The sequence below is a fragment of the Ictidomys tridecemlineatus genome, unplaced genomic scaffold (assembly GCF_052094955.1).
Source record: "Ictidomys tridecemlineatus isolate mIctTri1 unplaced genomic scaffold, mIctTri1.hap1 Scaffold_36, whole genome shotgun sequence".
Taxonomy (NCBI): Eukaryota; Metazoa; Chordata; class Mammalia; order Rodentia; family Sciuridae; genus Ictidomys; species Ictidomys tridecemlineatus.
The window spans coordinates 1,610,954-1,632,043 of NW_027522439.1; the positions used below are offsets into that span (position 1 = coordinate 1,610,954).

Below are 21,090 nucleotides of genomic sequence, written 5' to 3' on the forward strand. Positions count from 1 at the left end.
TTTTTTTTTCTTTCAATAAGATGCATTGGGTAAAAAGATACTATAACTGGCAGTTAGTTTGTAAGAATATGGAAAGGACAATCTGGGCGTGGTTTCAGGAGGGAGAGAAATGATATAAGGTAGAATTTTTTTTAAAGGAACTCTTAAATTTCTATTCTATCTAATACAGGTGCTTATTGAAACCATTTCTATAGGTACTGCTGATACTTAAGTAACTTCTGTTTTTCTTGTGGTATTTAATATTTTATATTCTTTGGTAGTTTATGATTCTACCTGTGTACATAACTTACATTCTTGCTATACATTTTTGTTGTACTTTGTAGAATTAAATGATATGGAGAAATGTCACTCAGACATGCTAGTACCAGAGCTTGGAGTGACAGCCACAGTGAGTTATCAACAGTTGTGTCATCAGACGGTTTGACACATGTTACTTTGTAAAATCATAGGCTTCTGGTGACACATAAGAAATGTGTGGTCTCTGGCTTATGTTGTTTGTTTTAATTCCTTAGGTACAGCTATCTTCTTTGAATTCAAACACTACAAGCCTAAAAAAGGTTTACCAGCATCAAGTGTTTTGCTTTCATGGAGATGGATGAGATTAAACCTGGGCCAACTGTAATAGAACTGTAAGTGATATACATATAGGATTCATACTGTTCTAATGGTTACTAGTTCATGTTTCTTCTTAGTCCCTCTTATCGAGAATGTAACATTGGAGTAGATCAATCATCAAAGTATTTTAAACAATGATCTTTCTATTGTGGTTACAGATACAAGAAACCCACTGACTTTAAAAGAAAGAAATTGCAGTTATTGACCAAGAAACCACTTTATCTTCATCTACATCAAACTTTGCACAAGGAATGATTCTGACATGAGTAATGTGGAATTTCTGTGAATTTTACCACTCAGTAGAAACCATCATAGCTCTGTGTAGCATATTCATCCTTCAGGAGGCAGGAAGTGAACCGTATCTATAGGCCAGTGAGTCCATTGCAAAGCTGTACCACAGAACTAAAGTCCAGCACCTCATTGTTATGACTCCTTTAGATAGATTTATTGTAGATTTTGAAACTTGTTTTTACTTTTCTATTAATTGTGCAATTAATAGTCTGTTTCCTAATTTACCACTGTTCCTACCCTGCTTCCTGGAACAATATTGCTGTGGTAGGTATGCTCATCTTCAAACTTAATACAGCAATAAGAATGTACTAGAGTTTACACATTTGCTCACTTTTGCTCCAATATGGTCTTTTGATTTGAATTAACTTCAAACTTTTGAATTGAAGTGGGTAGGATAGTACTAGATTGCTTTGAAAGGAAATTGGATCAGTTATGGTCTGTCTTTTAGGCTGTTCCTTAGAGCTGGCCTAAATTCACCCTCATCTGATAGTTCTACTTAGAAATAGTGTGCCTTGATCAGATCAATATCTTATATGGGAGTGTTCCCCAGATTGTAGCTGTGATTTTTTTCTAGATGACCAGATTGTTTTTCTGAAAGTGAGCATATTTTTAGTCATGTTGATTAGTTGTTCTATATCACATTGCTATTGTTTCTACGGTTAACATTAAATGATTCTAGGGTTAACATTAAAACTATCTCTCTCAGAATAATTACAAATTTTTGAGTGGGTTTACGTCGTCTAAATCATGTCATCTAAAAATAATTGAGTCAGATGCTAATGAGATTCTGCAGGAACAACTGCTGTTTTTCTGACAACTGATTGTGAAACCTTAAAACCTGCATACCTTGTCTTTATAAAGTGATGAGTATGCAAAATTTGGAAAGATATTCTATTTTTTTAATATAGGTAGATACGACTGCCATTTATTTCCTATTTAGATATATTGACATTCATATGAAAATATGCAGGTTATTAGCCTATTATAATTTCACTATTTACATTACTTTTAACTTGATGAGACATAAATAAAACTGTCATAGTACACAAGGTGGATATTTGATACACAGAAAATAAAGATTTGTGAGGAGCTTTTTTGTGGGTTACATGTAGAACCCATGTATTTTAATATTCACTATTTTAAATGAACAATGCATGAAGGGAATGCAATACTTGGCCTATTTTTAAACTAGTGTAAACCCTAATCATACCATCAATTTGCTTTTTAAAATGAATAACAGTTATTTTAGCCCTTGCACTTCAAGAGATCTAGTCTTTAATTTTTCAGTTGTCTGTTAGGTCAGTTTTGTTTACTAGATGAATGTTAATAAAACTATATGAGCCTGAAAGAATTCTCAACCAAATTTAGTCTTTTCTTTCATCTGGATTGGGTTAATTTCACAAGTGCAAAAATAGTTCAGTATACAGTAGTTCTAGGAAATGAAGAATTTGCCTTAATAAAATGTTCAATCAATCGAAACTCTGAGTAGTCAAAATTTCCAGACTGTAAACTTCTCAAGAGAAGGGCCTCATCTTCTCCATGTCATGTAAACTTTCCAAGGTGCTTGGCAGCACTCTACTCTGTACCCTGTGGAGTGCTCAGTACCTTTTTGTTTGATGTTACTGATGTTTGATGTTGCTCCCTTAAAATCTACTATTAAAATGTAGCAAAACTGATACATTGTTCTTTCTGTTTTCTCATACTATAAAATATGTATATCAAAGTGATAATTTAAAAAAAACAAACTTTTTTTGGTTGTAGATGGACACAGTACCTTTATATTTATATGTGGTGCTGAGGATCAAACCCAGTGCCTCACATGCAACCCCAGCCCCTCAAAGTGATAATTTATATGAAGAAATATTTAGCATCCTTCACATAAGAATGCTTTTTTTTAACCTCGATTTATTTATGTGGTGCTGAGGATTAAACCCAAGGCCTTGCCTGTGCTAGGCAAGTACTCTACCACTGAGCCACAACCCCAGCTGCCACCAAAGAATGGGGTTATATGGAAAAAAAAGAGGATGCTTTATATGAATGTCTTTCATCAGCATTAAACAAACTTAAATTGAACATTGTCGTCAGCTTAGCTTTAATTCAGACCTGATTGACCAACCCCCCCCCAAAAAAAGGTGATTTTATCTTGAAGCAGTTAACACAAAGCAATCTGTGTCTCACAAATTAGTTGTTTAAATTTACTTTCTAGTGTGGGAGGGGATGAGTCACTGGACAATAATTACAACTATAGCAGTAATACTTTCAGGTTGAAACACTACTGCTTCACAAATGAAATGATTTTAGTAACTAAACTGAAACACAATTTGCTGGAGAGGACTTCTAAAACTTTTGAGATACAAAAGTATAATTGAATCAGGGGACAGTATTCTCTACACAACCTGTATATTGGCAGATACCTTGGGCTTTGCTACAGAAGTGGTACAATCAGATGGATGTAAGGAGAGGCAACTATAGGTGGGTTCAGAACTGCTCAGATAAACTACGTAGAATGCATTATAACTTACTAATAGAATAAATACAAAAAAGGCTTTAGAGGGAAAACTACTGTTGCTTTGAATAAAATAATAAATCTGCCTTTCCTTGAAAATCTATCTTCCTAGCTGACATCACCATTATTTAAATGCTATTTTAAAATTAGAAGTTTTAGTAACTTCAGCATTGCCTTGTGTCCTGTAGAGGTTGAAAGATACATTCAAAATTGGTGTTTGTGACTTAAATTTTATTTTACATGGTTAAAAATGGCATAAGCTATTATATGGTTTTCCTCTTACACACACAGCTGCTGCTTCTAATATTAAATGGAGGTTATGTAGATTGAATTCTTCCTAAAGGACTCAAATTCTTTTTATTCTGACTTATCTTCAGTAGTTTAGAGATTTTGTTTCACACTGAAGCTTTTGCCCCTATTTTGAGAATACTTAGGGGACATAAAAAGAACAATGATATGTTATGTTCTAGGTTTTAACAATCCTATTACTTTCTAGAATTTAAAAGAATGGAAGAATATGGTCTAGCAGTAAAAAAAAGTACTAGGCTTTTATAATTTTATTTAAATCTTAAACCTCTTAAAATGTACTGTTAAAATTGACGTAATTAATATTACAGTTCTGGAGAGCTAGTTCTTAGAAACATTGTTTTAAAGACAGTAGTTACAGATTCAGGATTTGCTTTAATTGATTTTTAAATAAAATATATTTGAGTATCTATCAAAAAAAGAATTTAATTCAGCCCATATTTGCTGATTATAGACATTATAAGTTTATGAGTTTCATTCATTCTTAGAGGATTATACTTTTCTAATTTTTTTATCATATTCCTTGAAAATCAGTGGCAAGGTATGGGAAAGAGAAGAGTGTGTTGTGTACATTTTTAAAAAGAAATTTCCTTATTTTATAGACACAACATACCACCTTATATTTTACTGTTATAATGCAATAATGGCAAAAGCAGTAGAACTTCAGGTCAAACAACTCTTGCTACTAATGTAAACTCATTCTCAGAAAACCATTCTCACATAGACAGTGGTTAGAAAAAAGTACAGGAATGTGCTACAAAAATAGAGCCACAAGACTTCTCACAAGTAAAAGAAATCCTCTATAGAAATCCACAGTTGACCAAGGTCCAGCCTCCTTAACAGTGAGCAACAGGGAATATGCTGCCAAGTCACCATCTTCAGTTCTGAGAGTGAGTTTACATGCTTCCCCAATGGCACAAAGTCTCATGACGATCCAATGAATCAACAGACACTTGGGAAATATTAATAAACAATTTTTTATGAACTATTACAACAAAGAACTTCAGCAAGAAGGAAAATGAAGTTTATGATCTTTGAGTAAACATTTTTAGCGTAACAGTCTCTGCGACCAGATATTGAAAGAGAAAAAAATCAAGCTTATAAAACACCATTTCTCTGTTTTCAACTGCAATACACTAAAAATAGGATAATGGAAATACATGTTCTTAAAGCATTTCCACAAGAAATGTCCATAATTATGACATTCTAAATCATTTAGCAATTGTATATGCTACATTAACTAAAACAAAGATATTCCTTATTGCACATTTTAAAATTGGAAGAATACTCTAGCTTAAGTGGGGATATTTAGGGGGAAAATATTTTGGCTCAAAATGTATACTGCGCCAAGGCAGCTTTATTCTAAAAACATAAATCTTTTAAAATAAACTTTTATATTTTGAAGCCAATAATCCTTTAACTCGATGAATAGTTCATAGTCCATTTTCTGACTAAGTGTCAGAGGTTAATTTTACAGGCCCTGTTTTAAGGCCTGTGAACATCCCTCACACCTGAGAATCAGGTGTAGGTGGAGCTTCATCTTTAAAGCCTGAAGGCATTAAGACTTTTGCAGCAGGTGGTGGCCCATAGTCTTGGGGACCATGAGTTGGAGGTGGTAATGGGGCACCAGAAATGAAGTACTCTCTTGGGCCAAATGAGCCTAAAGGTCTAAATGGTGCTGGTGCAGGTTCTGGAAAAAAATCACGAGGGTCAAAAGGCAAATCCCGTTTTCCAGGTGAAACACCTGGTGCATATTCTCTGAAGCCTATTGGTGGATGAATACCAGGACCTGGAAAATAAAAAGGAAGTTATGTAAATACCCAGAAATTTCTGAACTAGGGTGATTTCAAGTATGTTGATATTATAGTCTTTAATTTCTCTCAAGCCTAGAACATCAACTGGTGAACATCCTGACTTGCCAGATGAGGCAAACTGAAATGGAACAAGTTTAGGTTATAGACTTTGGCCAACCAGCCATGAAGCAACATATTAAGGATTTAAATATGGCTCTACCTAGCTCCAGGCTTGTCGTTTTTCTTTTCCTACTATATAATTGCAGAATTATTTCTATCTCACAAGAGCTCCATTTATATTTGGAAGTACTATATTACCATGAAAAGATGATAGATTATGAAATAAGAACTTTACTACATCAAAGAAATTTTGATAAAAGGAAATCCCACTATTTATTACTCTATCCATTAAAAATTCATGAAGTATTTCAGCATGGACTTTACACATGCCATCAGAATCAAGGTGCAGGCCCTCCAGGAAAAGGCCTTCCACAGCCACCTAATTAAATCAGCAACATTTATTAGATCACTGTTAAATCCTCCTCTTTAACACTTCCCTCTGACTTTTCTCAAGGTAAGGAGGGTTTGACTTTTCCTTTTCTATATTCTATAACCTACTGCTTATGCTTCCATTATGGGTGATTACAAACTTTATGTTGTAGGATTTTCATATCTGTGACAAAATTTTAAGTTATGGCATGCATCTCATCCACCTTTCCATCTATTGCAGTGCATATCAACAGATTTTCAACAAACATCTGCAGAAGTAATATTTCTGGCTTTTCTGTATATAGCCCCTTATCCTTGTCTATGAGATAGCTATTGCCTATCTCAGTATAAGATTATGTAGTGTCCCATATGTGCCAGAAAACTGGAGGAAAAGTTAAAATGTACTCAGCTTTATCCTTTCATTGTTAAGACCTGAGATAGCAACCAACTGTTTTAGCAAGCAATAGAAGTGGAAGATGAATGTGATTTATAAGTCAATCACTACTATTCAGATCATCATACCAAAAGGTGGAGGAATTGGCTGAGGCCCAAAAGGCCCACCGAGCTGAAGTGGCAGTCCATACCGAATGGGAGGTGGTGGAGGCCATCCCATTGGGGGTCCCATGGGGGGGCCCATGAAGGGTACCCCTGAGAAAGGAGGGGGCCCTTTCATAGCCATATGAACCTGCAATTTAAGATTTGAAAGAAGTTAAAAGTTTTAAAATTCCTATGTATTAAGACAAAGTACCAACACCGATAAAAGCTAAAACCCCAAACAGGCACCTGTCCAGAGAACACCATCAGTGCAACAAAACTCTACCCACCCCTCCTGTGTATTCCCACTGACAGCTTACAGAAGTTGGAAGGATGCCACAAGAGGGACCAGTTTGTTACTGATTATATCTGCACAGGAAAGGGAAAGGCAAGAGGACTGGCAGAGGTTGTTAACAGAGGTGATTTCTGACCAGTATGTCATGTTGTATTCACTACAATCTATTTCAAAGGGACTCCCCCCCCTCCCCATCACTTCCCTTTCATCACAATAGCTCATTACTTCCATATTAAGAATGAACAGAATAAAATGAAAAATCCATTCTCTACCCATGTAATAATAGCTACTATTCAGAGTATCTTCGGTAAGTCTTTCATATATTATTCAACCTCTGAGATCTTTAAGTAACTGTCTTGTTTTAAATAAGAGGGAACAAAAGCAAATGGAATATCATAATTTGTTGAAGGCCACACTGCATATTAAAGAAACTCAATCCCAGGTTTGCCTCCAAGCCATGCTTTTCCCACCTCTGCTCCTCTCTAACAATGGGTCTTTGCTCTCTTTTAAATCTTCTACTACAAAGGGGTTTGGGGTCTTATCTAAGCTGCCCTTAGATTTCTCCAGAGATGTATATTCCTAGAATATATATACACTGGAACTTGAGAAGTATTTTCCATCACAGTGCTATATACACAAATTAGGAAGAAAAGGCTTTAATATTTACTTTCATTTACTGTACACCATTTGAGATATTGATTTATCATTTCCTATGAGTAGTGGGTTTGAAACTAAACAATTAAAAATTTATTTTATTATAGAGCTGCAGAAGACCTACCAGATATAATAGCAACACAGTTACAAGAGAATACACTTATGTGAACAAATGAGACCATTGCTTGGGACTGGCTCAAGAGGTCATTTCAGATTATCATTGTTTCACTGAAACAGTATTTCACTTTCAGAAAATCTGATACCAATCTAATTCAAATCACTCAAAATAGGGTTTGCACAAATGGAGGAATTCTTAAATAACATTCTTCCAAACAAAAATAAAAATGATGAATTATATAATTTATAATGAATTTACTTTGCCTTAGAAGATTCAACACAAAACACCATATAAAGTTAGAGTGATAACTTTTTACATTCTGTAGTTCATTATAGTTGTACACACTTAAGCAACATTCCCAAGTTAAGGAGAAAAGTAAGCTCAATATTGCATGCAGTTTAAAGCAAACAAGATCAGTGTCATGCTCTGAATATCCTTCCCAGAAATGCACAGAATAAAACCCAATTCAGTTCTCAACCTCTAAGTACTTACTCCAACTGGATGCTCAGTCAAAGAAGTAATGGTGGAGACTGAGGGGGTCTCAGGTTCTTGGGGAACAGTTTGCTTTTTAAAAAACAAATGGGATAGTACAAATAGAACACAAAGAAGGATAAAGCAAAGAGAAAGTACTGTAGGAAAGCTACATGTTCCTGCATGACCACATGATTCACAGTAACTACAAAACTTACCTTGCCCTCATTCGTCACCTTAGCTGGAGAAGAACTTCTGGAGCTGCTGTTCATGTGAGCTGGACCACATCCTGGGTCTGTTAGAGATCAAAGAATGGATTCAGACTTAATCTAACATGAAAAGAATAAAAATCCTCCATCCACAATTACAGATTCTTTGAAATTACTTGGTCCTTTACCAGAGGCAACGGGTTTCCCAGATGCCTCAGAAGACCAGTACGAGGTAAAGGTCCATCCATTGACCCTTGGGAAAGAAACAGAGCCCTTGTATGTATTTTTCAGAAGAAATAAACCACTGGTGGACAGGTCAGTGTTCAACAATAACTGGAAAGCAACATTAAAAATGGGTTGCCCAGGGGTTGGGGTCATAGCTCAGTTGTAGAGTGTTTGCCTAGCATGTGTGAGGCACTGGGTTTGATTCTCAGCACACATTTAAAAAATAAATAAAGATATCATGTCCATCTACAATTAAAAATGTTTTTTTAAAAAAAATGGGTTTCCCAATACATAAATCACAATTTATGAAGAGACTTAAGTAAAATAAAGAACTGCCTTGGGTTGATAGAACAGCAGATTAATAAGTACTGGTCCTAAACTTTAAGCTATAGACTTGAAGTATGTGTAGGCTGTTTTTTCTTTAGTCTGTATAACCTGACTTCCAATCTTACCAAGACTACAGTCCTATTTAGAATTGGAAATAAGACTCAGTATTTCATGTTGGAAATATGTATGCTACATAAAGTTTAAGGCTACTTTTATAATATTTTGGAAAGGAACACCATAGAGATTTAATTTAAAGATAAAGGTTTACACTTCACAGTGTAAAATTTAAAAGAAAAAAAACAATATAGGGACCTCCAGGAAAAAAAAAAAATGTTTTCTATTCTAGAACAGATTTTACAGAAAACATTCACAAAGATAACGTAAGAAATTATCTTCTATGTATTGTACAGGCCCAAATTCTATGTTTTTATTAGAATATTCAAAAGGGAAAAAAAAACAAAACCTTGAAGCAGTTTACTATAAAGCAACATGTGAATGCTCACCAAATCCGTTTCTGGGCATATCTTTTTGATTAAGAGTAGCAGAAGGAGGTATTCCAGCTTGCTCTGCCATCAGTGGAGGGGAACATTCTCCACCACTCACGGGGGCTGGACCAAAAGAGCCATTATGGTTCAGTGGACCTAAAGACAACAATGCCGTGTTACTACTTTAAGGTAGCCTTCTCCCTGACACCAACCCTCACCTCCTGCTTTAGCAAATCATTCAGATTATTTCATAACCATTACACACAGAAATAAAAAGTAATTTACATACATTCTGCACCAAGAAATAAAATAGCTCCTTTTACAAAGTGCCCCCTACCTCTCAGAGGAGGATTTTGTAAATTTGGTCTTCCCGGCATAGGTTTTACAATCATGGGTTCATCTTGCTGCATTGCCATCTTTTGGGTCATTTCCAATAGTCTTGAATATTGAGAAAGAATGGGCTGAATTATGAAACAGCAATCTATTCCTTCATAGATAATATCTAGCATAACCTTAAAACACTATAAAACATATAGTAAGATACCAAAATCACATACTTCTGTCTCAAATTAGCAGCTTCCCTTTTCTCTTCAGCTATAGCTCTTTCTGCAGAACGAGCTTTGAGCTATTAAAGAGAAAATATTCAAATTCAGTTGCTGTAGGCTATGCACAAAATGAAGAAAAGGGGGAAAAAAATCTTACCCAATTATCATGAGCTTTCTTCTCCTGCACAGCAATCTGAAAAAGACAACACATTAAAAAATATGTTTTTAGGGACTCATTATAATAGCCTATAATTGTCTGTATTAGATACAAAGAATTCTGCAACTACAGGACAGTATTAATTACTACCTGGTTTTTAAATGAGCGCTCGGTTTTCTGTAGTTCTTCTTCCAGTTCTTCAATTCTCCACCTAAGAATTACAACAATTGAATAACATTTGAAACATTCTGACCATTTTCCCTTTATTCCATCAGCTATACTTTTAAAGACTTTATCATACATAAGAAAAACATTTCTATAGTTATATGAATCCAGTGTGATCAAAACTAATACTACAGACCAGGTGCAATGCCACATGCCAGTAATCCCAATGATTGGGAAGCTGAGGCAGGAGGATCACAAGTTCGAGGTCAGTCTCAGCAATTAAGTGGGAACCTATGCAACTGAGACCCTGTCTCAAGGGAAAAAAAAGGTCTAAGGATGTAGCTTAGTAGTAAAGCACCAAAAATAAATAAATAAATAAAATAAAAACCTAATACTAATAACTTCTTTATCATTTAATTGCTAAAGATTCTGAATGATAAATTATAATTTCTGTAACGGTTCATCAGTGTGTTCTCAAGTAATTCTGCTAGAAATATCTTCCTCCTTAAAACATTTTTTATTTTTTTCAAATTATATCCATAGAAGATTTCCAAGGTCTATCAAATGCCACACTTTTGTGGGTCTTGATACATCACACAGCAAACTGATTTCTTAAAGAATTACTACAACAATCAAAACCCCCAGAATTGTTTGCATTGACCAAGTTCCCTATGGTCTTTCCCATTGGGTGTAAGTAAATTTTTTGTTAACATTTTTCATTTGTAAAGTTGAAATTTATTTTTTCTCCTGTGTGAATTGAATGTATTCATATCCTCTCATTATTTATACTTCCATGCTATTTTCTTCTATCTACATAATGTAAAAAAAGATTAAAAAAGAAAGCTAACACTAGATCATTAGACATTGACACCCTCCTTTAGAAACTGAACTCACTTGTAATTTTTAACTTCCTGTACAGCGGAAACCACCGTTTCATCTGCAGCTGACAGCCGCTGCTCTTTTTCTAGTCTCTCATATTCTTCATGGCTTAGTTTCCTAAAATAAAGCCAGTTATCAAATCAAAAGTTTCTCTTTGTAAATATCACTTCCCACAATTCTATAAAATGCTTAGGCACATAAAATAGAAATTCAAACCTGCAATTTCGTAAATCAAACTCTGGCAAATCACTTACATTTTCTAACTTCTCCTCTTAATTCTCTACCTACCAGTAAATAAAATAAATGTGAAAACAACATGTGCCCCAAGGGCAAGTATCCTGTGTGTAAGATAATAAAAACTCACTTTACTTTACTTCAATGTGGAAGATCAGGACTGATCAACCTAACATAATTAAACATATTAGGATAAAGCAGGGGATAATTCTTTTCTTGTTTCTGCCATGGGTAGGACACTAAGTATATCTTTCTCATGGAGGAACTCTTTTCTCAATCCAAGACTGGTACCATAATAAAGATATAGTCAGTCAAAGAAAAAATCTTCTAGAATATGTCTTTTTAGCTATGCAATTAACGACAGAACATTTTTCACACTTTAGATATCTATTTCAAAAGAATTGCAATTAAGCAAAAAGACAAATCTGAGTTTTGATAATGTCTGAAAAAAAGCCAAACTGACCCACGATCAGAGTATTATCTACTGACAAGTTTTAACTCTGATCATGAAACTCAAGATGTTCATCTACTGAGACAAAGGTAGCCACATTTAATGATTCAAAAAATACTATTTTCTGCTATCCTTGTATTACTTTAGCCATAGTTCTAATTCAAAAGATAATTAAATTGAAACTTAATTTTCCATAAATCAGAAGAACTATAGTAAAAAAGGATTATTGATACCAAATAGAAAAAGGGGATTATATATTCTTATATAGCTTCTCATTTAATTCTTCAGCAAGTATTTTATGAGTGGCTATAATATACTAGTTACCTTGTAAGATGCTAAAGAATAAAAGAGCTCACTGTTTCAGGTATAAATGACACCTAAAGGAATATAATAATTTTCCCCACTGGCTTAAGAAGGAATATGGAGAAAACTGAATCTTGAAGGACAGAGAGAATTTTGTTTCCAATTATCAAAGAGTTAGTCTGAGAGTACTAAGAACAATCAAAACATCTTTATAAGAATATAAAATTGTGTTTGAAAGGATCCAAGCTAAAAAGGCAGTGAAGATATATGTATGTGGCCAAGATCCATTAGAAAAAGGAATCTCAGAATTACAAGTAAGGCTGGCACTTTAAGGTACTTTTCTCCTAGGTTTACCCACATATTGAAGATAACACAGAGATATAATGAGTCTGAACTAAGCCTTCATCAAATTCCTGGGCTTAGGGGAAAAAACAAGTGTTTGGGGCTACAAATAAAGGGACCCTTAATAAAAGCCCTAGCCTTTGAGTTTAGATTAGAAAGTACTGCACACTTAAGTGATGAACAGGCAAAAAATCCAAAAGGAATAATACTGAAACATTGAAAAGAAAAGTCATTTTTGAATTATCTTAATTGCTGACTAAGTTTAAAGTGACAGACAATCTTACTCAAGTAACCTCAACACTTTTCTATAAGAAGATAACTTCATCTTAGTCCTCAAATTTCATCTATAATTATCACAACAATGTTAGCCAATCAAAACTGATCAGGCACTCCATAAGACAAAATTCTGTGAGAAAAAAATCCCACAGAAAAGGAAACCACCTAATGGGGTTATCCGCACATGTTTTAAAATCACTGTGCTTTATATACTCAAAAAAGTAAAGTCAAGATTATGAATTTCAGGTTTGGGAATATAGTTTAGTTGTTAGAGTGCTGCCTTGCATGCACAAGGCTCTGAGTTCAAACCCCAGCACCACAAAAGAGGAAAAAAAAAAGATTATGAATTTTGTCAAAGGATTAGAAACTATAAAACCAAGAAATAGTTGAGTGTGGTGACCTACCTACAATCGAAGATACTCAGGAGGCAGAGGCAGAATGATGAGATTAAAGATAGCTTGGAAAGCAGTAAGACACTAGTCCCTTATGAGAAAGAGCAAGGAGTCTGGGGAGGTAGCTCAATAGTAGAGCACATGGCTCAAGGTCCTGGGTTTGAGCTGTAGTAATGAAATAGGACTGGGGTTGTGGCTCAGTGGTGAAGCACGTGCCCCACATGTGTGGGGCACTGGGATCAGTCCTCAACACCACATAAAATAAATAAAATATTGTGTCGGGCTGGGGATGTGGCTCAAGCAATAGTGCGCTCGCCTGGCATGTATGCAGCCCGGGTTCAATCCTCAGGACCACATACAAACAAAGATGTTGTGTCCGCTAAAAACTAAAAAATAAATATTAAAATTCTCTCTTTCTCTCTCTCTTAAAAAAATTCTATAAAAAATAAAATAAAATATTATGTCCATCTACAACTAAAATAATATTTTAAACCCTGAACTTTTTAAAATCCTAAACTCAATGAATGATTTTAGCAGCAGATTTGGGAAGTAAAATAAATCCTAGCACTTTTAAGACAGGTCAGAAGAAAATATCCAGAAGAAGTAAATCCAGAATGTAGGAGGCAGGGGAAATCAAATTCTAATATGCATTATTATAATCGAGAGAATGAGGTAAAATCAACATTTAAAAAAAGACTCAAGAAATATTTAATGGTCCCAAACAACATAACTGCAAGAGGAAAAAGTGGGTGGGGTGGGGAAAACTACACCTAGGCACATCCCAATAAAACTGTTAAAAAACCAGAGAAATGACTACAGGAACTAGGGGAGGGATAAGACCAAACAACAATGATAATGGACTCCTTAAAGAAAAAATTTAGAACAGATGGTAATTAATTGGATATTTTTAAATTGCTAAAACTAAGTAACAGTCAAAATTCAGTAGCCAAAAGAGAGATCCTTTAAAAATGGAAACTGGTTTTAACTCTAATCATGAAGTTCATGTCAACCTAATACAGATTATAAAGGTAGCAATATTTAGTGGATAAAATACTATTCTGTTTATCCTTGTACTACTTTGATACACTAATCAAATCTATCATTAAAGGACAATGTTCAAATAGAATGAAAATAATTTCAAATATGAAACCAACAGTGTAGAATGCAGAACTACAGAAACTTTAAATATGTGTATAAATTGAATGAATGTCTTATGGAGTTCACGGTATATGAAGTACTAACATACAATGCCACAACAGTTATCTGATTCGGGAGCTACTTAAAGCCCATAAAAAAAAATAATAAACCTATTAATCTATGTCAGGTTTTTATTAAATCCAGAATATATACCATGGCCTTTAAATTATGAGAAGATGAATAAAATTATAATTATAATTATATAATTACAATTATATAATTATAATTCCATTATAATTTATGATTACATCAAGCTTATACAGGGGATGAGGAAAATAATTAAAAATATTTAAACTATTAAAAAGATACAAGGAAGAAAAAAAGAACAGGTCATCAAATAGAAAGCAAATTCTTCATAAACCACAGGCACATATTGACATGGACAGACATATTTTAAAAAGTCCACTCAAGCAGCTATACTAATTACTAAGAATTTGAAATAAATTATATAAAAATATAAATAATGGAGAATGAAGACAGATGACCTAGGTTAGAAACAGAAAAGATGACACAGGCATGAACTAACATAGTACCTGGGGATGAGTAAAAAGAGTACAAACCACAGATGATGACTGAATGAATTTTGGAGGAGTTGAGCAAAATAGTGCTATAATTTAACTGCATTACAAAGAAAATTAATTGCCATTTAGGTCATTCATATTACTAGTAGGGACAGAGAAAACAAGTGTTCTCTTAAATAAAAAGTGATAAAATGAGAAATGTTTCTTTGAAACAGGCCAGGCATTTAGAACTGGCCTGAACAAAAATTTGAGATTCTAAAAAGGTCGCTTGGAGATCACAGAATTTTAGAAAAGTTAATGGAAAGGTTTCAATATTTAATGCATTAATTAGGCAACAGAAGTCAAAATACCTAAAAATAGTTAGGTCTATAAGAAGGTCTGTCTTTGCTTTAACAAGATATATATATATGCCGAAGAGTAAAATCAGGTGCAAACAAACAAAATCTGACACAAAAAACCTAGTTTTAGAGAATTCAAGTATTTTTGTGGATTAAAAACTTCAAATGAACTTTCAAAAAATAACTAGCTCCACACTGAGAAGATTAATATATAAATATATACTACAAACAAGTACTTCTGTAATCATAACTCCTAAGGTCCTTGCCACAGTTCAATTTTTAGTGTGAACATCTGAGATATTCAAGTCCAAAACTTGTACCATCAATAAGTAAATATTATTCCTTTTTGAAGTTTTTATTCTACTAAAACATGTCATTCCAAATCACTCAGTATTTTTAAAGGTCCAGAGTTAGAGATAAAAGTTCAAAACATTAGAATTACATAACTGATCACAATGAAAGGTAATTAAAATAAATAGTGGGATCATAGAAAGGGCCTAGATCTTTTGAGAGGTATTTCCACATCAGTGACTGTTAATACCAGTTTACCACTTCCTGCCTTCATATGAATTTGACAATTGATTACGATGTCCTCACAGCCTTAGTTTATGGTTCCAACTACCTCAGGACTCTTAAGACTGATGATGGAAAGAAAAATGCAACTTATAGGAAACAAAACACAAAGGAAAAAAGACAAATCTCTACTTATTACAACTAGAAAAAATTGTAAATAATCTTAAGAAAAGATAAAATTATCTGTTAGTTCACACAGTGATAACAATAACAAACAATGAAAATCTTACTTTTGGAGTGCCATCTCATTTTGCTGGTAGAGTTCATTTAAAATCTCCACTTTCTGCCTAAGAGTTTTGCATTCCTCTTCCAGTTCAGCTTTAGAAGACCGTAGTGAATTGCAATCACTTTCTAATTTCTTTATTTGGTCTGTAAAGGATAAAACAGCTTATCTCTATATGTGTACAAGGACTTAAGAACTTGTTTGAGGGAGTAGTGCCAAGAAAAGTAAGAAGCATGAAAGCAAGAAGCCATTCTTTATCTTTCCAATAAAATTTTAAGTCTTTTCAACATGGCAATTTCTTCTCAAGAAGAACCCACCTTCTAGATTACATATTGTGGACATCAAGGCGCTTTGCTTAAGTTGTAAAAGTTTTAGATCCTCTTCAACTACTGATATTGTAGTTTGTGTCTAAAAATTGCAGAAAAGAGAGGTATTCTTAAAAGTGAGGCACAGGAAGAATTCACAGGCACTATGGGACTCTTACAAAGAACTATACCCGAGAGACATCCATCATCTGCTTAATTTGATCTTTGATCTTCTCGTTCCGATCACCTAAAAAACAAAAGACTTTTAGCTTTTCCTTTCCTTACTTTTAACTCTATATTCTCCTAACTTCCCCAAACTAAAAAATGATTGTGTTCAAACACCGGAAGAAAAAAAAAATCAATTAAATAATTAAACTGATTAGACTAATGACTTTTAAGAGAATTGCAAGCTTAGATTTAAAAAAAAAAAAGAAAGAGGTGAATTTCAGACTGGGGTTGTGGCTCAGTGGTAGAGTGCTCACCTAGCATGTGTGAGGCACTGAGTTTGATCCTCAGCATAAAAATAAATAAAAGTACTGTGTCTGTTTTTTAAAAAAAAAGGTGAATTTCTAGTTTGCACAACTAAAATGTTATCTATGTTATTCTTTTAAGATAAAAGCTTTTCTTCTCTCTCAGATCTATCTTCACCTGGGCAAGTAAGTGTCTTGTTTAGAAAGATTCAATCCTCTATTTTCTCCCTGAATCTACTACCAGGTGTGGTTTGAAATACTTGCTATGTAAGCAATATCCAAGTTGGGAGAAAACATCTGGAAATATTTTCCAAATCAGTAAACACTGTTACACTCCCTCTCTAGCTTTCTGATAGTCTCTAGCCTCTGTTCTCACAGCCTTAGTTTATGGTTCCAACTACCTCCGGACTCTTAAGACTGACTGTGGACTTAAAACCACAGAGCCATAGAGATGATGAGTATCAAAATCAAGTATCATCTGCATAAGTTAAGAAATAAATTTCTCTTACTGTACAATGTTCAATACTTAGAGGTATAGGATGTGACTATTGTAGCTGCAGTGTACTTACTAGTTTTCAATGGGATAGAAAAAGTCAAGTGTTCTTCACATGCCTATTGCTACATTATACCCCAGCAACCCACCTCTGACAATGCAACAGACATATCTATAGATCCAGTGATATGTGTCTACAACCCTGAAGCTTAAGAAGAAATTCAGCCAGCTGAAAAGTGGCATCTGTATACTTAATTAAAGACAGGAAAGCAAAAAAGAATTCAACCTCCCTGAGACTGATCTTACCTGCTAACTCTCCATTGGTTAATTCATCTGACTCATCTCGACTTTGATCCTCAGATTCAGATTCACATTGTAACCGATTCAACTGTGTGATGTAATTAGTTAGAGCCTAGAAAAGAAGCAAAAGGTTGGAAGACTCTCAATTTTAATTCAAAGATTTCAGGAGAATTCATGAGATGAAACATGTATTTGGAGTATAAACTTACATTAATAGTATCATCTTTAAGACTAAGCGTTACTTGTAAATCTTTCTGTGACTTCTCAAATGATTTCATTTGTTCACTGAGCTCAGCGTGTGATGTACTCCAGTCTTTCACTTCCTGCTGCAACTGAAAAGTCAAAACACATGAATTCCTATGGGTTAGGGAGGGGTTTCTGCACTGGATACATCAGGACTACAAGACTTAGACAAAGAAATACAGAGCCATACTCCTCGGTGGCCTCCCTCAATCGAGGAGGTTGAGACCTTGGTTAAGGAAGAGGGCAGAGTGGCCTCAACTCTCACAGCTGCAGTAAGAACATCAGAGCTATCAGGAAGTTGACCCTGTTTATTGCATTCCCCAGAAAATTGCTGCCAATTCAAATAATTTACCTCCAGCAGGAATGGCTGGGCACATATGACTGTCTCCTAAATTTAGATTCCTTATCATGTAATCTTCCCTTGGCCGGTGAATCAGTAACTACTCAAAAGAGGATCATAAAATACTTAATTTTCTGGTTTAAAAAGTTTCTTTGAGGCTATGCAAGTTAATAACTGATTGACATTTGATAAGAAAAGCAATAATCCAAAAATCCAAAACAGATGGAGACCATATATATGCACTCAATTTGGGGAGCATTGTTTAAACTTTGCATATCTAGAAAAGGTCCTACATGAATATTCCTTACCTCAGAAACAGATCCAAAAAAGATACAAGATAATGATATTCACTTCTCTAGTTTACATTATGTATGACATCAAATTTTATTTACCTGCTCTTTCTTCTTCTTAAGCATGGTATTTTCTTTCTGAAGCTGACAGCATTCCAACTTCACCTTCTCTTCACGAAGCTTAGCTTCATTAAGGACAATGTGAAGCTAATGCAAAACACTACAGTTAGTGAATTAATTCCAAAGAAAAAACAAAGTTATACTTTCCCAAACCACACATCATACAGTTCTCATTTTTTGCACATTTTAGCAAACCTCAAATTTTTGGTCTGCAACAAAACTAAGATATAGTATTAATATCCGTTAGCAAGAGTTGGCAGCTTTACCTCTGAAAGTTCAGAAGTATTCACTGAAATGACATCTTTAAGCTTCTCTATAGTTTTCTTATTTTCCATTATCTGCCAGGTGAAAACAGAACACAAAATATGCATTAGGATTTCAGTAGAAATACTGATATATATGTGTGTGTGTGTGTACACACACATATATATACTAAAAAGATAAACACAACAAAATTTTTGTCAAGCCATCCCATTACATTTCAGGTAAATGCAGGGGATCCAGCTTTGGACTAAGCAAAAAATCAAGAACTGAAAGAGATGAGGGAAAATGAAGTCATAAATATTTCATGGCATCCACAACCTTACTGTTTATGAGATAACCAGAAAAAAAAGGTCAAAGTATAGAAAATCATAATGCAATAAGTAAATAAAATGTTTTAAAGCACAGAAAATTAACTAATTAATTACTGTTTCAAGTAAACCAGTTCAAATTAGTAATTTTTTTCTAGTGATAGAGAAAAAAATTTCCCAAGATCATTTTTAAAATTTTCTTATCTGAAGTAAAAAATGATAAAATTTAAGGAAGAATAGACTAATCTCACATACAGAAGAAATCCAAAAAATTTATAAATATACCCGCTCCTTAAGGAAGTGGATACAACTCTGCAATCTTTGTTTGCAATGCCTGGGATTGAATCCTGGGCCTCATGTATGCTAGGCAAGTGCTCTCCCATGAGCTGCATCCTGAGCTTGTAACTCTTCATACTTTAACTGTGGGCTGTGCATGGTAACTTCCAAAGAATACAATATGAAAAGGATTGGAAAGAATTTTTACAGTGGAGAAATCTGATAAATACTACCTCAGCTAGGTGATCAAGCTTACTTGGGGGTAGGATATTTTAGAACACACTCTCTACTATCTTTTGCAACTTTTATGTAATTATAGAAACTTATAGAAATTGAAAATGAAACATGAATTGAAAATGAAATAAATTTTTTTTAAGTACAGAAAATTGATTAATTCATTACTCTTTCAAGTAAAAAGTAAAGAAATACTGTTCAACTGGACAATAGTTTTTTAGTTGTTCTGCATGTTTCCAAGGGCAGAGCAAAGCAATATGAAAATTATCCAAGGTTGAGAATAAAAATATTTCCTAGGCCCATAAAAATAATTTGTTGTATCAGTACTTAAAAGTTCCACAAAATGGGCAGAAGTGGGTTCAACTTCCTTGGCTCCTAATCTTACTTTAGTTAACAGCTAGACTAAGTTTAACTTAACCAATTTTACAAAATATTCCAAAAGCCAAATTGCAGTAACACTTAGCAGCAAAACTCTTACCAAGTCCTGATTCTTAGCTTTCTGTTCTTTCTCAGATTCTAACATAACATGAAGACTTTTAGCTCTCTCATCCAGAAGTTCATTAGCTTTTTCAAGAAGCTTCATTTTATCCTGGAAAAAATAGGTGTCAAGATTACTCACTCATTACATTTACTTTTGAGTTTAGAATGTAATTCCCCCCAAAAAAGGGATTTTTACCTTGTATTTAGTTGTTTCATCAGAAAGAATCATTTTTTGTTTCATGGTTTCTTGAACCTGTTTCTTTGATTCCTTCACCTATGCAAATAAAGCATTCAGAATTAAGATACACAAATTATAGTGCTACTATACAAGTTACTTCCAGACAAGTGACCCTTTCCAGAAGAAAGCAGTACTTAATACATGACTGCTTAGAATTTGGATGATTTGTAGGAAATAATGAAAAAAATTTTAAAATACAATTTTTAAATTAAAACAGGTAGAAATGATTCAAGCTAGAACCAAGGGAGAAAGAAACAAAAAAATAATTATACCTTCTGTTCATAATTTGACAATTTCTGCATTAGTTCTTCATTTTCTTTTATGAAATTGTTCACCTTTTTGGAAATTTGCTGTTCATTGACTAAAAGGGGGAAATATCCAAGATTATTACAATCACTAAATGAAATTCAATTATTCAATCTACTAAAAGCAAAGACATGTTATATGGTACTATGAGGAAATACTTCTTAGCATAGCTATTATGCTTTTAAAAAGCAATCTATGCTTATTAGCAATAAGAGTATAAAAATTATTAAAATTTAAGAAAAATATAAGAACAATGATATTTTGCTGGGCGCAATGGTACACACCTGTAATCCCAGTGGCTCAGGAGGCTGAGCTAGAAGGATCCCAAGTTCAAAGCCAGCCTCAGCAAGAGCGAGACACTAAGCAACTAAGTGAGACTTGGTCTCTAAATATAGGAGGTTGGGGATGTGGCTCAGTAGCGTGCCCCAAAGTTCAATCCCAGGTACCCCTCCCATCCAAAATGATATTTCAATTTAAGCTTATTTCACAGATGGGAAATACAGTAAATT

At 34.0% G+C, this 21,090-nt stretch overlaps 1 protein-coding gene across 5 annotated transcripts in view; it reads right to left on the bottom strand.

Moving 5' to 3' along the window:
• Positions 1 to 4,679: 4,679 nt before the first annotated feature.
• The window catches only part of LOC144373332 (transport and Golgi organization protein 1 homolog), a 44,578-nt gene continuing 28,167 nt past the window's right edge, over positions 4,680 to 21,090 (bottom strand). For 3 of the 5 annotated variants that reach the window (XM_078036421.1, XM_078036422.1, XM_078036420.1), the window contains 19 exons: positions 20,548 to 20,636; positions 20,234 to 20,311; positions 20,036 to 20,146; positions 18,742 to 18,813; positions 18,458 to 18,562; positions 17,692 to 17,814; positions 17,489 to 17,594; positions 16,411 to 16,466; positions 16,232 to 16,322; positions 15,922 to 16,060; positions 11,080 to 11,181; positions 10,171 to 10,231; positions 10,021 to 10,056; positions 9,876 to 9,943; positions 9,656 to 9,756; positions 9,337 to 9,474; positions 8,291 to 8,367; positions 6,523 to 6,685; positions 4,680 to 5,507 (listed from right to left, as the gene is read on the bottom strand). In XM_078036421.1, coding sequence (XP_077892547.1) covers positions 5,224 to 5,507; positions 6,523 to 6,685; positions 8,291 to 8,367; positions 9,337 to 9,474; positions 9,656 to 9,756; positions 9,876 to 9,943; positions 10,021 to 10,056; positions 10,171 to 10,231; positions 11,080 to 11,181; positions 15,922 to 16,060; positions 16,232 to 16,322; positions 16,411 to 16,466; positions 17,489 to 17,594; positions 17,692 to 17,814; positions 18,458 to 18,562; positions 18,742 to 18,813; positions 20,036 to 20,146; positions 20,234 to 20,311; positions 20,548 to 20,636 — 2,000 coding nt within the window. In that variant the 3' untranslated portion in view covers positions 4,680 to 5,223. Of the gene's footprint in view, positions 5,508 to 6,522; positions 6,686 to 6,707; positions 8,166 to 8,290; positions 8,368 to 9,336; positions 9,475 to 9,655; positions 9,757 to 9,875; positions 9,944 to 10,020; positions 10,057 to 10,170; positions 10,232 to 11,079; positions 11,182 to 15,921; positions 16,061 to 16,231; positions 16,323 to 16,410; positions 16,467 to 17,488; positions 17,595 to 17,691; positions 17,815 to 18,457; positions 18,563 to 18,741; positions 18,814 to 20,035; positions 20,147 to 20,233; positions 20,312 to 20,547; positions 20,637 to 21,090 lie in introns of those variants that run through there. The other 2 variants (XM_078036424.1, XM_078036423.1) reach the window with 2 other exon arrangements.